The sequence below is a fragment of the Trachypithecus francoisi genome, unplaced genomic scaffold (genome assembly GCF_009764315.1).
Source record: "Trachypithecus francoisi isolate TF-2019V2 unplaced genomic scaffold, Tfra_2.0 Lachesis_group4, whole genome shotgun sequence".
In the NCBI taxonomy this organism is placed as follows: domain Eukaryota; kingdom Metazoa; phylum Chordata; class Mammalia; order Primates; family Cercopithecidae; genus Trachypithecus; species Trachypithecus francoisi.
In genome coordinates, this window is record NW_022681469.1 from 114,818,917 (window position 1) to 114,836,594 (window position 17,678).

A 17,678-nucleotide genomic window follows, 5' to 3' on the forward strand; every position below is an offset into this window, starting at 1 on the left:
ATCCACCTGCCTTGGCGCGGGATTACAGGTGTGAGCCACAGCACTCACCCAAGGGGCTATTTTTGATGTGTGAGTAGGAAAAGATCCTCACAGAGGGAACCAAGCTAACAGCTGGGCCTGGCCAAGGTGCCACTGTGAGGTCCTTCAAACACATTCTTTTCATGCAGTTTTTCAGCTTTATCACATTTTATAAGATTTATTTATTTGTACCAAATAGGATCTAAGAAAAGCTAACCTACAAAGAAGAGAAATCAAGTTTCTAATTCAACTGTCTGGAACATTTTATGGTTACTTATGCTATGTAGCACAGTGAATCTTTTCTATCAACAGAAATGTTTCTGAATTTTGGAAGGCCTCTCTTTCAGCTGAAAGCACATATGGGACATTTAAAACTATTTATGCACACCATAGTTTTCAGCCACACTTTCCTAATTTATCTTTATAGGGCCTACTTTGTGGCACCAGCAGCTGTATGGTTAAATTGGTGGGATGCAGCATCTCTTTTTCCTCTGGTCTTCCATCCCTCAATAACACCAGAGTAGGAAGTTCTGCAAGGATCCAGAACCTGCAATTAATGGAGTTCACACATAACCCATCAAAGATGAGTTGCAGGCAGGCCTGCCATAAGGAGCACCAGACTTAATGAGTTTTCCTGCAGAGGTAGTTGATGTACAGAAGCAGTAAACTGACTACTGTGTGACTGATCATTTTGAGAAAAAAAAAAAGTGAGCATGACTGGCATTGTGCTTATCAAGTAAGGATCACCAGTTGGAGGGCCAGATGGCACAAGAGGAGGAACAGCCTTGAAATTTATTCTTTAGTCATTGGTTCCTCTGCATAGTGCCATTCAGAGAACAGACAGGTCAATCACATTTACTGTAGTTTATATAAATCAAATCATCTGACCACAGAGATTTGCATGTAGCTGGAAGGTGCTCACATTTCTATGAAAGCAATGGAAGACTTGAACATGGTTGCCATTCTGTAGAAATAAGAACACTATGATTCTTCCAAAGCTTCTCTGTGCAGGAATATTTAAGAATGGCCAGATTCTAAAACAAGGTCAGAGTTTAGAGGCAAGAAAAAGCATAAAGAGCTCTGAGAAAACAAGAAAGACAGTGTCACCAAAGGGTCTCAGTGACCCTCTGTAATTCAATGGATGTAGGGATGCACAAACTCATTATCAGTTCAAAAGACGGAAAAAAAAAAAAAAACCTCACCTTTTTTGCCTAGTGATATGGTTTGGCTCTGTGTCCCTAGTCAAATCTCATCTTGAATTGTAATCCCCATATGTCAAGGAAGGGACCTGGTGGGAGGGATTGGATCGTGGGGGTGGTTTCGCCCATGCTATTCTCACGATAGTGAATGAATTCTCACAAGATCTGATGGTTTTAAAAGTGTGGCACCTCCTCTCTCTCTCTCTCTCTCTCTCTCTCTCTCTCTCTCTCTGTCTGTCTTTCTGTCTCTCCTGCCTCCATGTAATACATGCCTTGCTTCCCCTTTACCTTCCTGTAAGTTTCCTGAGGCCTCCCCAGCCATGGAGAACTGTGAGTCAATTAAACCTCTTTTCTTTATAAATTACCCAATATCAGGTAGTTCTTTATAGCAGTGTGAAAATGGACTAATACACCTAGAAAGAGAATTTCCAAATCAGGAAAGAATCAATTAACTAAATAGATATACATGAATGAAATGCCCTGGAAGAATTCCAGCCTGAACCTTTTAAGAGCACTCAAATTTGGGAACATCTATTAAGCATTCACTCTAGCACTGGGATCATGCAGACTTTAGCTGCTTTTAGTTAACCATTGTGACTTTTTGGGGTCTCAAAGAGGAGGCAGCAAAAAAGATGAGGATTGAAATGTAGTGGGATTTTAAGGAATCAGAGAGACCAATGGGGTTCAGGAGGATATTTATTAATTATTTAGGTACACCAGCCCAGTCAGATTAACATCCAGAGGACTGAGACCTGAACAAAGAATTAAGTTACCTTTTAAGCATTTCGTGGGAGAGGGGAGATCTGTGCAGAGGGAAGCATACTACAGAAGCGAGAAACAAATACAATTATTCAACTGAGACATGCATTACATCATTTCTTACTTTTTAAGGAATCACATGTTTTGCAACTTGAGTTTATCTGTCTGGTGACCTTGCAGTTGCACAGCTAGGGAAACAGGGTCTTCATAATGCCTGGAAAGGGAGGAGAGATAAGGCTTACTAGACTCAGAAAAAGAGGCAGTTAGTTTTTAAAAGACTCCAGTTCTTTCTGTTTTTCAGGGGAAGTTGGGTATTTTACATACAACTGAGTTTCTTCTTACATGCTCTTTAATTTCTTTTAATTCCTGTTCCATTCCCCCCTTTGGTGCTTTTTATAACAGAGGTGTTAATAGAAAGCACCACTATTTGCCACCTCATCACAGAGCTGAGCTTTTTCTTCTACTGGCAGCAGCTGATATCTGGTTAAGCCACAACTGCGTAGTAGTGTGTTGGGCTACTATTGCCTCTGTAGTTGACTGAATACTCCTAATAAACAGGGGTAAAAGGCAAGGGAGGATGAGGCAAATGCCAAAAATAAGTAAGAACCCACTAATGAGTGTTCTGAATTCTCCAAAGACTGACAACCATCCTCCAAATAAGGAATCTGGGGGCCACCCTGACCAAGTCTGAACTGGAACACGTGCCATCTCATGCATTCTAGCTGTGATTTTCATGACAGCTTGACCATTATCATCAACTTCTAAGCAACATTTGGTTAAATTAAATTTTTCACATACTCTTCCTTCTGAGGCTAAGAGGTCATCTGAAGCCAGCCTATTTTGATATATAGCATTTCTCATTTGTGTTGCTTGTATTGCCAATAAATCTAGTGCCCTTGATGTTTTATTGGTTATGATTTCAAGGACTGCCTGCAACCTTATGATACAGTTGAGCATATAGATGGGGTACGGTACCCCCATGACTTGTCTTGCACCTAGGTAGCTGGCCTATAGTATTTAATGATGCTTTCAGGAGACCATTGATTATCTTTACAGTCTCCTATGTCCACATCTTTTTTGATATTTGTGTTTATTTTTGTGATTATGCCTCTTGTAGTTCTTCTTTCATTTTCATCATAAATGGGATATCCCAAGAGTTCCCCTTGCTTTAGAGGAATTAGGAAGAAGGATGGCTTGATTGTTTTTAACACACAAGCCCCTGTCCATTTAGCCAGCAGTTGCTGATATGCCCGTGCTCCACAGGTCCAATATAGGTCAGAGGGTGCTTTCTAAGCATTTGGAGCCTCTAGCTGATGCCAAGTGTGGCTTAGAGTAGAGAATCAAGAGAAAGGGTTTCGATCTGTTAAGTAGGAGTCGTTCTGGGCATTTCTTCAATAGAGTTTAGTTTTTAGTCTCATCATAATACTGTTGCTCTAGGCAGGGTGTTTCTCCTACTGCCTCTGTGAAAGCCTTTCCTCATTGGGCGATACAGTACTTTCCAATTACGGAGGTTTTTAACAGCCAAACACTGGCTGAGGCTGTTGGTTCACTGGTAGGGTACGTGAAGTGAAGTGATCTTGTGGCATTAATTCCTTTGCCTCCCATGGCCACTGGTCCCCCATATTAGTTCCTCCACGTACACAGCATGAGGAAATTCCTAAGCTGCCAACTATGTTTTCAGCTAGTTGAGCAAATAAGTTTTTGGTTGATGAGGGAAGCTCAGGCACTGGCTGATCAAAATGCTTATAGAATGACTTATGGACCCGGAATTGCAGGGTTGGACACATTTGAGTTCTTGTAGTCTTTTTGACAATCAGTAGCAGAACTTTAAGGCCTGTTCCTTCTCTATCAACTCATAATAGTGCTGTCTGTCCTGTAGACCAAAAAGGTGCTCTGGCTTTAAGATAGTAAAATTTAAAGGATTGCTTGTCCTTGTCTTACAATCTGGTTTGGTTGGCATACTACTTAGCAGAGCAGTCTTTCCTGAATATAGGTGTTGGAGCTGTGTTAGTGTAGACCACTTAATGTTACAGTCCGGGCATCCGATTTGTGATTCTCCATAAAGATGTTTAGGACTGCTGTTGCTAAGCCTCTCTTGTGTCAAACCATTGCAGACTGCTTCTGGTTTTTCAGGATTATGAGCATACGTGGCATGGTAGGCATCAAAATACAAGGAAATAGGCCTTTTATATAAGGGAAGGGCTTCTTTGGTTTGAGTTATAAGCTCTCCTTATTTTTCTCAATCTGATTTAATACGTATCTCAAACCAGAATTCATAAGGTAAGAGCGTAGGGTCAGAACATACATATAGCTGATTATTTCCTGGGTCACAGACTGAATAGGTGGTCTGGTCGTATGTGCAGGTTCCTAACTTGGTTCCTGCACATTCATAGTAGGTATGGTACAGTACAGTTTTAATGATGGTATTCCTTACCCAGGTAGTGTGTACACAGTGTGAGCATCCTTCTAGAGATTTCTCCCTTTTAGTGTAGGCAGAAATGGTAACAACATTAGTGTATGTAATAGAAACATGCTTATTCTACACATGAGCATGGCAAACCTTCCTCTGGGCATAGACATTTGCAACATTTGTGGTAATACCATAACAACAGAACAATCAGTACTGACAGAATTATAACCAGGCTTATAAATTGTATCCACATTTACTTATCCGGAGATGGTCCTCTTAGCTTCGGCTGTGCATAGACTAGTCAGCTTCAGGGATGTGACTAGAGCAGAGCTTGCAGGAATCCTCGAAGCCTCAGCCAAAATCAGTTTTTCAGGCCCCACCTGAGGAAAGGGAATATCCATCCCTGTATGTGCCAGTCTACCCGTCTTTGGCCAAAATAAGGCAGGAGGCAGAGTCAGGAGCACCTGGAGACTCGGGCGTGGAAGAAAGTAAGGCTCAGTCCTTTGGATGTTAATCCGACTGGGCTTGTGTACCTAAATAATTAATAAATATCCTCCTGAACCCCATCGATCTCTCTGATTCCTTAAAATACTGCTACAAAATGTAGTTTTTGCTGTTAGAGTTTCTGTTATTTATTGCCTCCATGTTACCTCCCTCCCTTGAACATTCCAGTTCCCAAGGTAATGTCTGGCCAGCCCCATATCTATAAAGTTACAGTTTCTGTAACCTGGCTTTCTCTTTTATTTTATAGTTATGGGACTCATTCACATAAACTTTTCAAGAAGCTGGGAATTCCTGGGCCAACCCCTCTGCCTTTTCTGGGAACTATTTTGTTCTACCTTAGGGTAAGTGTTATTTGAGCTCCCTCTTTTGCTTCTTATCAATGCAAACCCAAGCTCAGTCCTATCAGTAAAAATGTTCCTCCTCAGGAGGAAGTGCCAGTGTTTTACACTTTCAGAAACGGTGTGTAGGCCCTACCCAGAGCATGGCCAGGTTTACACCAGGACTTCCATGTTAATGGTCAGGGGGCTTGGGTTTACTTCAGTTGAACGGCACAGATATCTGGGAGATCAGCACTCGAAGTTCAGGACTTGATGTTCAGACTTTGCGAACCGTAAAGAGGACTTTCCTTCTGCCCTATGCAGATTTCTGAGAAGGTACAGTTGTCCTTAGTATTAAGAGAAAAACAGAAATGAGGAAATGGGAGCCCCAGTAGTGGCTTGTTAGCGTCATGTACCAGATTCAAACTTTCTTGTTTGTAGCAAGAGCTCAGGTAGCCTTTTGTTTCCTTCCTCCTGGACAGCTTTGAAAATTCAGTTCATTAGGCAGCTATTCACCACTGGATAATTTGCACATACTTGAATTCTGTCAAGCACTGTTAAATTCCTTGCAGGTAGTTCCATAGTTGTGCTCCAGCTTCTTCTCCCCATGATGTATTTTACAGATTTGAGAGGAAGACCAAGAAGGTTCTACTTTCCTGCTGCTTTTCTTCAAAGGCAGCAGCCTGTGAGTGAGCCTGAGCAGGGAGTGCTTATACTGAAGACAATATGGTGGCTGTCCATCAACTTCAGATATTTAACCACAAAATGAGCTCTGTTTTTTTTTTTTTTTTAAGAAAGGCAAAATTACTTAACAAAATAACTAGAAAAGGAATAATTTGACAAGCATATTCAAAATTTAATTATCTAAACAGAAGGTAATACATGCTCACGGACTATGAATTTTGACTGAGCCTTGTGGCTACCCTGGTCTGTTGCTCCACCAAGGGCCTGGGGCCAAAATGGAAAGTCACATGTGTATGTCCACAAGGCCAGTAAGAAAGCCTATGTATAGGTTGCTCTCTAACTCAAGTTTTCTGTCTTACAGACCTGAGACCTGTTTCTCAGATTCTAATTCTCCCAACTGAGGCCCTCATTGCCAAATTACCACTTAAGAATTTCATCCTTTTTTACCCTCTGAAAAAGCAATAATTTTCTCTTCATATTTCCCAGGTCAATCCTTTAGTAAATCCACATTTCCTGGGCCATATGTTGCCTAGTGAGAACATCAAAACTGAAACAAGGAAGCAGGAAGGTTTGTTTTTAAGTGTCAGAAGTGACAACTCTGAGTGAATACTGTAATGTGCCGTGTCTGACATGTAGAGGTGGCATTGCCCACATTTAGTATGTGTTAAGCTGGAAAACTGGAAAGTGAGTCCAATCTGTCATTTGCCCACTCACTCATTTTCTCACTCAACAAAATGCCTTGGACTTTTATTTAAATCTGCTAGACTAAAAGTGGTCCCTGATGTTTTTGACTTTCTAATTCAGCTAGAATTCTAGAAAGAACACAAGAGATAAATGAAAAGGACGCTGAACGAGGAGATAAAAGATAGCACATTCCCTTGAGACACTCACTCACTCACTTTCCCTCAGCCTCAGTTTCTTCATGTTCCCATGGTGGTGATAATTCAGGGGTTTATGAGATTGCAGAGACAACTTATGCAGAAATGAAAGCACATCAGAAAGACAATGAGTTGCTTAGTGTTCATAGACAAAAGTAAGTCATTCAATATCTACACTAGTTAGAGAAAATTTAAAAGTGACTTTAAATTCTCCACTTCAAATATCTTCTCTATTTTCTCTCCTTTTCCTTAAGAGGTCTCTGAATAAGATTCCTGGCTGGGCGTGGTGGCTCATGCCTGTAATCCCAGCACTTTGGGAGGCTGAGGCAGGAGGATCACCTAAGGTCAGGAGTTCAAGACCAGCTTTGCCAACATGGTGAAACCCTGTTTCTACTAAATATACGAAAAATAGTCGGGTGTGGTGGTGGGCCCCTGTAATCCCAGCTACTTGGGAGGCTGAGGCAGGAGAAGAGCTTGAACCCAGAAGGCGGAGGTTGCAATGAGCCAAGATCACACCATTGCACTCCAGCCTGGGCAGCAGAGCGAGATCCCATCCCAAAAAAAAAAAAAAAAAAACCTCTAAGTGCCAGTAAATGGTAGCAAGCCTAACGTCATTGTATTTGACTTTTTTGCCCCAGTTAAATGTAGGGTTCAGTACATATGAAATAATAATTGAATTGTATTTTGTTTCTTCTGCCAGGGTCTTTGGAAATTTGACAGAGAATGTAATGAAAAATATGGAGAAATGTGGGGGTGAGTATTCTGGAAACTTGCACTGGATAGAGCTGTTGCTATGTTGAGTAATTTTACTGCAGAGAGAACAATCTCAGCCCAGAGTCTGTTTGGATAAAGCTCTTGTCAACCTAAGTAACAAACAAAGAGAGGCTATCTAAAAGAAAAAGATGATTTGGGAATTGAGCATTGCAAGGGGAATATACGTGTCATAGGAAACTCCATGCATATTTGGGATGTGAACAAAAATAAAATCTTTCGGACTCTAAACTCACTATGCCAAAGGGAAAGTTGAGCTTGAGAATTAAGTCATACATTACTGCCTTCCTTTTTTCCCCAGACAGATAGCTGTAATTTCATCACCCTGAGTAATAGCTTCATACATAAGCCACACTTCCACAACAATAGTAAAGTGGCGTCATTTGTCTGGGGTGATACCCGAGGTTTGTTGTCCCATGCCAAGGAAATTAAGGATGCGGACACACAAGGATTAAGGTTAAGAGCAGAGGCTGGATAGGTGAAAGAAAGAGAAAAGCTCTCTCCCACAGAGAGAGGGGGTCTTCCAATCTGCAGTAAAGTGCAGGAGGTTTTATAGACGAGCTTAAGGAGGCAGTGTCTGATTTACATAGGGCATGAAAGATTGGTTGGACCAGGTGTGCCATTTGCATAGCACATAAAAAACTAGTTAGGACTAGGTGTGCTGTTTGCATAACACGTGAAGAAGTTGGCTGCCCCACCCTAATGTTTTATTATGCAGATGGGTTCTCTACCTGGGTGGCACCCTGTTGCCTGCTTTTTTACTGTACATAAGGTGACAAAGATAAGGGAAGATGGAGCCTCCACGTTGAACATACCTGGCTTCCAAGGTAGCCCTTTTCTGTTGGCACAGCTGCCGGCATTTACCCACGCAAGCTTCCAGCTTGTGTATTGATGTCTACAGCTTGATTTTTTTCAGGCTGCTCTTTGTTACAAAAGAAATGATTTGGGGGGCAGCTTTGTATTAAAAAGGAATCCTTGCTGAGGACCCCTTTGCCTTCACTATCTGCCTAAATAATTGTTTTTCTAGCTCCTATATCAATAGAAGGCTACATATCTTTCTGGATGGTTTCCCTCATAAGTTGCTCATATGGAAATTCCTCGTAAGCCCCTAAATGCTTACACATCTGCCCTATAAACCAGCCCTATCATTGAGTTCTGTTGACTCACACCCTGATCATGTAAATTACCAGCTTATCACAGGTACAGAACAAGGACAAGACCAGAAATCATCCCTCCACCTACCTTGAGATGAATGTGTAACTGACTTTTCCTCTACTCTCTCTTTTCACGTGTGTATCTTATGTAAAATGTAGATTTTCTGAGTACAACATGAGTGCATAATTGATTTTTTCCTCTACTCTGTCTTTTCACATGTAAAATGCAGATTTAATGAGAGCTTATTGGTGCCTTACAGAAATGTAATCATCTGCCACACTGCCTACTCTTACCCCCTTGTTTCCTTCCTGCTGGTTCCTTCCTGTTTCAGTTCAGAACTTCCCAAAACCATCTTTGGAAAAACACAGGCCACAGCTACCCCTGTGACTCGTGTGTTTCCAGGTGTACCCTCAAGCTTTGACTCCATAAACCTCTCTCAATCAAGACACCTTGGTGACCACAGTGGGATTCACTGAGTGGAGTCTGGCCCTCAACCTGCAGACATTTTCACGTCGGTGTGCTAGAACCAGCTAGAGCTTTTTATCACTCTAACCAATTGTCTCATGTGTTGAGGTCTGGGAGCGTCTCCTTCTAGAAATCCTTGATCTCCCACAAACTGTTGCTTGAGACCTGAGTTTTCTTCTGCTGTAGAGCACCTTTCTGGAAGTTTTTACTTACTTCCAACAAGGAAGGTGAGTTTCCTGCTTCCATAATGATGGAGAACAGTTTTTAGCTTGAGCTCCACCTCCACGTAAGGAGCTGATGCAGGGCTTCATTTTGGAATTTGGTAGCTGAGGATCAAGGTTCATTGTCAGCTAGCTATAACTTCCCCTTATGCTTGGAGATCTTGACCCTATGTAAATTGTGTGATAACATTCTGTTTTGGGTTTCAATATACCTTCCACTAGGTTTTACCAACTCTTGGCCCCCTCTAATGTTTACTAGAATTCCCACAGCTACAAAATGTCAATTTTCCCCTCTAGAAACCCCAGCCAGTTAAGAAAAATCAATATGCAACCCAAAATATATTTCTTTGACATTTTTCTCTTTTGAGATGGAGTCTTGCTCTTGTCACCCAGGCTGGAGTGCAATGGGGCGATCTTGGCTTACTAAAACCTCCGCCTCCCGGGATCAAGCAATTCTCCTGCCTCAGCCTCCTGAGTAGCCAGGATTATAGGCACCCACTACCATGCCCAGCTAATTTTTGTATTTTTAGTAGAGACAGGGTTTCACCATGTTGACCAGGCTGGTCTCGAACTCCTGACCTCAGGTGATCTGCCCACCTTGGCCTCCCAAAGTGCTGGGATTACAGGCATGAGCCACTGTGCCTGGCCTACAAATTTTTTTTTTTTTTGAGACGGAGTCTCACTCTGTCACCCAGGCTGGAGCACAGTGGTGTGATCTCGGCTCACTGCAAGCTCTGCCTCCCGGGTTCACGCCATTCTCCTGCCTCAGCCTCCCAAGTAGCTGGGACTACAGGCACCTGCCACCACTCCCAGCTAATTTTTTGTATTTTTAGCAGAGACAGGGTTTCACCATGTTAGCCAGGATGATCTCGATCTCCTGACCTCCTGATCCACCCGCCTTGGCCTCCCAAGGTGCTGGGATTACAGGCGTGAACCATCACGCCCTACACATTTTTGTTAATTGAGATGGAATCTCACTCTGTTACTCAGGTTGGTGCAGTGGCACCATCTTGGCTCACTGTAGCCTCTGCCTCCTGAGCTCCAGTGATCCTCCCACCTCAGCCTCCCAATGTTGACACATTTTAATGTGGCCTTACCAGAACTTCCCTTGTCTGAATCTAGGGAAGAGTAGAAAAGGATCTGACACATTCTCTGAGGGCTATTACCTACAAGGTTTTCTTTGCATAACAAGGCCACCTTCCCAGCCTCTCTCTCTCTATGTGCTATTAGAATAAGTACTTCATTAGAAATTCTAATTGTCAATGACAAAATAGTGGGCGTCTTTGAATTAAGACTTCTAAATTTAAAATTTTGATGACCTTTTATTCTAAGCAATTAATTAAAAGATCAAATTTTTTAAAGGACCCATAAAATGGTCATGTCTATGCTTAAAAGTTATCTTGACTAAATTAATAGCAAAAATAAGACCAAACTCACTATGCCAAAATGAAAAGTTATGGTTGGAAACTGAGTCATGCAATACTGCCTTCCTTTAGTTCAAATCATATAGCTGTAATTTCACAATGCCGTGTCATAACCTCATACAAAAGCCAGATTCCCAAAATGATATCTCCCCAGATGGCCTCCCTCATAAGTTTCTCACAAGGACATTCCTTATGAGTCCTGAAATCTTTTAGGATACATATCCTCCTTCCCCACCATGAACCAGCCCTTAAAACCAAGTTCTGTTGAATCTCACTTACCCTGACAATGTCAATTTCCAGTTTATCTCGGCAGGCACAGGACAAGGACAAGACCAGGAAATTATCCCTCCACCTAATCAGAGTTAAATGCGTAATCGACTTTGCCTCTATTCTCTCTTTTCACATGTTTGCATTATCTTATGTAAAACGAAGATTTCCTTGTCACAATACAAATATATAACTGAGTTTCTCCTCTATGCCCTCTTTTCACAAGCAAAATGCAGATTTGCTGAGCACTTCTCAGAGCCTTGCAAGAATGTAACCATTTGCCTCACTACCTACACACTCTCCATCTTCTCTCTCCTGCTTGCTCTTTCTCCTTTAAATTCTGAAGTTCCCAAAACCCCCTTTAGAAAAAGCACAGGTCACAGAGCCTCCTGTGGCTGGTGTTCTTCCCAGATGTATTCTCAAACTTTGGCTAAAGGAAACTATTAATCAAGACTCCTGTCTCTGTCACTTTTTGGTTAACAAGAAGATAAAAGAAGACAGTATTTAAAAAAATAGTAATGAAGAGGATTACATAACTGTTTGCTTTATTTTACTTTATTTTATTTTATTTTGAGATGGAGTCTCACTGTGTTGGCCGGGCTGGAGTGCAGTGGTGCAATCTCGGCTCACTGTAACCTCCACCTCCCAGGTTCAAGTGATTCTCCTGCCCCGGCTTCCCAAGTAGCTGAGATTACAGGCGTGAGCCACCATGCCCAGTTTATTTCTGTATTTTTAGTAGAGACAGGGTTTCACCATGTTGGCCAGGCTTGTCTCGAACTCCTGACCTCAAGTGATCCACCCACCTCGGCCTCCCCAAAGTGCTGGAATTATAAGTGTGAGCCACTGCACCCAGCCTATAATGAAATACTTTAAATACACAAGAGATTATGGAGAATGGTATAGAGAATGTCCAAGTATACACCACCTGGACGTAACAAATGTTTCTGTTATTTCTAACCATGATCTCTTTGAAGAGCCCTTTTGTCTTTCAATTTCTCTTTCCTGTTTGAGCCACATCACCTTTCAATGTATGAAGGCTTAAGTGGCTTCTGTGGTGAGAATCTTACTCTGTGTCACACCCTAATTGACCTTGGAGCTAGCTCTGCTGTGTATTGCACAACTACAAGTATGCAATACTTTTGATGGAACGTCAGGATCAAAATCTGGATTCCTTGGTGTGGTTCCAGCTGCAGAATCAGACATGCGAGGTTTAGTCAGCTCTGTTTTCCCCCATACAGGCTGTATGAGGGACAGCAGCCCATGCTGGTCATCATGGATCCCCACATGATCAAAACAGTGCTAGTGAAAGAATGTTACTCTGTCTTCACCAACCGGATGGTAGGTAGGCCTATATTTTCAAATGTATTAATCAAATTTTTTATTTTTTAATAATTATGTATTCATGGAAACTTGCCCAAAAAATGTACAGGAAAGTGCTTTGTGCTTCCTCCTGTTTCCCCCAATGGTGATGTCTTATTTAACTATAGATAGAGTGTATTTCTGTCACTCTAGTAACAGAAAATTGACATTGACACAATCCACAGAACTTGTTCAGAGTTCCTGCTTTACTTGCCCTCATTTGTGTGGGTGTATATGTGTGTGTGTGTAGCATTATGCGAATGTACCCATGTGTATAATTGCATGACTATCAGCAATATATACAGATCTGTTCTATCACCAGGAGGCACCCCGCTGGTATTCTCCTGTTGTTACAATGTGTAGTTTGTTTTTTCCTCTTCGCAGGGTCTATAGTAGAGAAAACTTTTTTTTTTTATTTCGGGGAGGCCAATTTATCCATTTTTCTTTTATAGATTGTGCTTTTATTGTAAATTATTCTCCTAGTACACTTTGTCGCTGGTGTTTTTTCTAAAAGTTATATGGTTCAAGGCAGGGCATGGTGGCTCACGCCTATAATCCCAGCACTTTGGGAGGCCGAAGTGGGTGGATCACGAGGTCAGGACATCAAGACCATCCTGGCCAACATGGTGAAAACTCATCTCCACTAAAAATACAAAAATTAGCCAGGCGTGGTGCTGGGCACCTGTAGTCCCAGCTACTTGGGAGGCTGAGGCAGCAGAATCACTTGAACCCAGGAGGCAGAGGTTGCAGTGAGCCAAGATTGCGCCACTGCACTCCAGCCTGGCAACAGAGCAAGACTCAATCTCAAAAAAAAAAAAAAAGTGATATGGTTTAATGCTTTACATTTAAGTTTATGATACATTTCGTGTTAATTTTTGCATTAGATATAAAGCTTAGGTCATAGTTCACTTTCTGTGGCCTGTGGCTGTACAATTTTTCCAACACCATTTATGGAAAGGTTACTTGCCCTCTTTGGGGTTACTTTTTCACAATTGTCAAAAATCAGTTGAGTATATTTCTGTGCATCTTTTTTTCTTTTTTTCTTTTTTTTTTATTGAGACAGAGTCTCGCTCTGTCACCCAGACTGAAGTGCAGTGGCGCGATCTCAGCTCACTGCAAACTCTGCCTCCTGGGTTCAAGTGATTCTTGTGCCTCAGCCTCCAAGTAGCTGGGATCACAGCCGGGCACCATCACGCCTGGCTAATTTTTGTATTTTAGTAGAGACGGGGTTTTGCCGTGGTGGCCAGGCGGGTCTCAAACTCCTGGCCTCAAGTGATTCGCCCACCTGGGCCTCCCAAAGTGCTGGGATTACAGACGTGAGCCACCGCACCTAACCTAAGCATCTATTTCTCATTCACTATTTTGTCCCATTGATCACTGTGTTTATTCCTCCACCGGTACCACATTGTGGTGACAATAGTAGCTGTATAGCAACCTTTTTTTTTTTTTTTTTTGAGACGGAGTCTCACTCAGTCGCCCAGGTTGGAGTGCAGTGGGCGATCTCAGCTCACTGCAAGCTCCGCCTCCCGGGTTCACACCATTCTCCTGCCTCAGCCTCCTGAGTAGCTGGGACTACAGGCGCCCACCGCCACGCCCGGCTAATTTTTTGCATTTTTAGTAGAGATGGGGTTTCACCGTGTTAGCCAGGATGGTCTCGATCTCCTGACCTCGTGATCCACCCGCCTCAGCCTCCCAAAGTGCTGTGATTACAGGGGTGAGCCACCGCACCCAGCCTGTACAGTAACTCTTAACATCATGTAGAGGGATTCCTCACATTTTATTTATTGTTTCAGAATTGTTTTAGTTCTTCTTGTTCTTTTTTCTTTTCTTTTTTTTTTTTTTCAGACAAGGTCACCCTCTGTCACCCAGGCTGGAGTGCAGTGGTGCGATCTTGGCTCACTACAGCCTCTGCCTCCCGGGTTCAAGTGATTCTCCTGCCTCAGTCTCCCAAGTAGCTGGGATTACAGGCGTGTGGCACCACACCCAGCTAATTTTGGGTATTTTTAGTAGAGATGCGGTTTCGCCATGTTGGCCAGACTGGTCTCGAACTCCTGACCGCAGGTGATCCGCCTGCCTCGGCCTCCCAAAGTGCGGAGACTACAGACATGAGCCACCACGCCTGGCCCCTTTTCCTTTCCATGCAAATTCAGAACAAGCTTGTCAATGTCTACAAACAAACCTGCTGAGATTTTGATAAGTATTGAATTAAACCTACAGGTCGGTTTAGGGAAAATCTGTATCTTTACTATGCTGAGTCTTTCAAAACATGAACATAGTATCCCTCTCCATTTCTTTAGGTTTTCTTTTACTCCTTTCATCATCATTTTGTAATTTCTAGCATAGAGATCCTGTACATGTTTTGTTAGATTCACACCTGAAGTATTTCATTTTCACTGACATGTAAACAATTTTTTTACTGTATTTTCAGATAGTCATTGTTATTGCGTAGAAATAACAATGTGTGAAAAAAAAATTGCATGATTGATTTTTGCATGTTGATCTTGTGTTCTACACCCTTGCTGAACTCACCTTTTAGCTCTAGAAGTCTTTTTGCGTATTCCTAGAGAGGTTCTACATTGACCTTTATGTCACCTGAAAATAGAGGCCCTTCTATTTCTTCCTGTCCAATCTGTATGCTTTTAATTTTTTTATTGTCTATTGCACTGAGACATCCAATATGATGTTGAATAAGAATGGCGAGAGTGGATATTTCGTATTGTTTCTGATCTTGGAGAAAAGCATTCATTTTTTCACCATTAAGTGTGATTAAGCTGAAGGGTTTTTTGTATATTTTTTTTCCTTGTTTTCCAGAATATCAAATTGAAGGTATTTCTCTTTCTTCCTAGTTTGCCGAGTTTTATCATAAATAAGCATTGAAATTCTCCATTTTAAAATACAGTTTGGGAAGATGGAAGAATATTTCAAGTTATTGGACTGATAGGCCTGTCCCAAGTTGGGAAATAGCATTATTTTCCTTATTTTTCCTCTAATCCTGGGAGGGGAAATAAAAGAAAGGGACTTTTCATGTAATTGCATTGTTTCTTCAAAGTGCATTCTTAGTCTTTTACTTATTACTAATTTTTTTTCAAAAGTCACTAAATCAAACCACTCCTCTGTCAAGTTTCTCATGCTATAGATGTATTAAAGACAGAGCTGCGGCCGGGCGCGGTGGCTCAAGCCTGTAATCCCAGCAGTTTGGGAGGCCGAGGCGAGTGGATCACGAGGTCAGGAGATCGAGACCATCCTGGCTAACATGATGAAACCCTGTCTCTACTAACAAAATACAAAAAATTAGCTGGGCGAGGTGGCGGGCGCCTGTAGTCCCAGCTACTCGGGAGGCTGAGGCAGGAGAATGGCTTAAACCCGGGAGGCGGAGCTTGCAGTAGCCGAGATCCGGCCACTGCACTCCAGGCTGGGCGACAGAGCGAGACTCCGTCTCAAAAAAAAAAAAAAAAAAAAGACAGAGCTGCTCTGAGGCAACGTGCAATCTGCCAACCTGCCTCTCTGTCACCAATCCCTTTCTGCTTTGCACAACCCTGGAGGAGATGCTAGGTCTTGTTCCCGTCTATTCTACTGGAAGAACTGGTTCTCTTCCATGTGGAAACCACGCATTTAAAAGGAGACTGGGATATAGTGACTAGAAACCACACCACTTGCCTCAATTCCACCATCCCCCTTCCATATGCTTACAGGAGGCTACACATTCAAGATAAATCTTTATTGAGCATCTAGTATAGGGCCTGCCACCCAGTAGACAGTTACTAAGTATTTGTTAAATTCATGATGTCTGTTTAACACATTTTCTACAACCATAGAGATCTCTAAAACTTATGTAGGACAAAATGCTTCTGCTTTGAACTCTAGCCTTTAGGTCCAATGGGATTTATGAAAAGTGCCCTAAGTTTTGCTGAAGACGAAGAATGGAAGAGAATACGAACATTGCTATCTCCAGCTTTCACCAGTGTAAAATTCAAGGAAGTAAGAAAATAAGGTGACTTATAATTAGAAACTTAAAGGATGAATCTGGAGACAGGTAGTAAGTATCATCATAGTTCCTCTCTAATGGCTAGTCCACGGAGTTTGAGTTTTCTAAAAAGGGTCTTTTCAACTGGGCACGGTGGCTCATGCCTGTAATCCCAGCACTTTGGGAGGCTGAGGTGGGTGGATCACCTGAGGTCAGGAGATTGAGACCAGCCTGGCCAACATGGTGAAACCCCATCTCTACTAAAAATACAAAAATTAGCCAGGCGTGGTCGCGGATGCCTGTAATCCCAGCTGCTCAGGAGGCTAAGGCAGAAGAATTGCTTGAACCTGGAGGCAGAGGTTGCAGTGAGCCAAGATCGCGCCATTGCACTCCAGCCTGGGCAACAAAAGCGAAACTCTGTCTCAAAAACAAAGGAGGGTGGGGGGCGGTCTTTTCTATTTATGTCCTAGAGGACATGGTTAGTCATTACAAAATACCATTGACTGTTCCATGCTGGGCAAAGCCATGTCCTTCTGAGACTCGAGTCTGCATAGTTAACTCTGGGTGGTGTTGTGTTTTAGATGGTCCCTATCATTTCCCAGTGTGGAGATATGTTGGTGAGAAGCCTGAGGCGGGAAGCAGAGAACAGGAAGCCCACCAACTTGAAAGAGTAAGTAGCACAGTCTTGAGGTTCTGAGCTGTCATGAGCCCCTCCAGCTGCCTGCAGTGGAGCTGATATTCCCACCGTTGGGTTACTCCAGTGGCCGGACAAAAGCAGGGCTGTGGTGTTGCAGCTCCAATAGGCCACCCAAGATGGTGTTGCTCATAAAAGAAAGCTAGGAAGCTGAGAGAAAAGGATCTTGTCCCCTGTGCACAGGAGCCAGGAATAACTTACCTGTTATATTGTCCCCTTGGATATTCCAAAAGAATAATACATTGTGTAGAAAGAAAAAATAAAAACCTGATTGTACTAAAGTTTTGAGCATAGATGTTATGGAGTGGTGGGAAGGGTACGTGTTTGAGCTGTTGGCTGGCAGTGACTGGGACAGGAAAGTTACAATGAAGAAATTGGAATAACTTCAATCCCTTCATTATTTTGCTGAGGATACCACCAAAATGTGAACTACTAAACCTTCCCACCACTTCTAATTTCTCCAATCTTAAATTTTAAAAGACTCTGTAAAGGCTATAGGTAGGGCAATGCTATTATTGTTTATTGTCTAAACTGGAATATAATTTAAATTATGCTGGAACAACACGTGTAAACTCAGCCTGTCCTGGGC

The 17,678-nt window shown here is 42.4% G+C and overlaps 1 protein-coding gene across 1 annotated transcript in view; it reads left to right on the forward strand.

The window, feature by feature from the left end:
- Nucleotides 1-17,678, forward strand: part of LOC117072863 (cytochrome P450 3A43) — a 42,567-nt gene that overhangs the window by 6,502 nt on the left and 18,387 nt on the right. Inside the window, exons 2-6 of the mRNA XM_033193315.1 lie at nt 5,138-5,231; nt 7,470-7,522; nt 12,311-12,410; nt 16,296-16,409; nt 16,977-17,065. Of these exons, the coding sequence (XP_033049206.1) occupies nt 5,138-5,231; nt 7,470-7,522; nt 12,311-12,410; nt 16,296-16,409; nt 16,977-17,065 (450 nt within the window). The remainder of the gene's footprint in view (nt 1-5,137; nt 5,232-7,469; nt 7,523-12,310; nt 12,411-16,295; nt 16,410-16,976; nt 17,066-17,678) is intronic.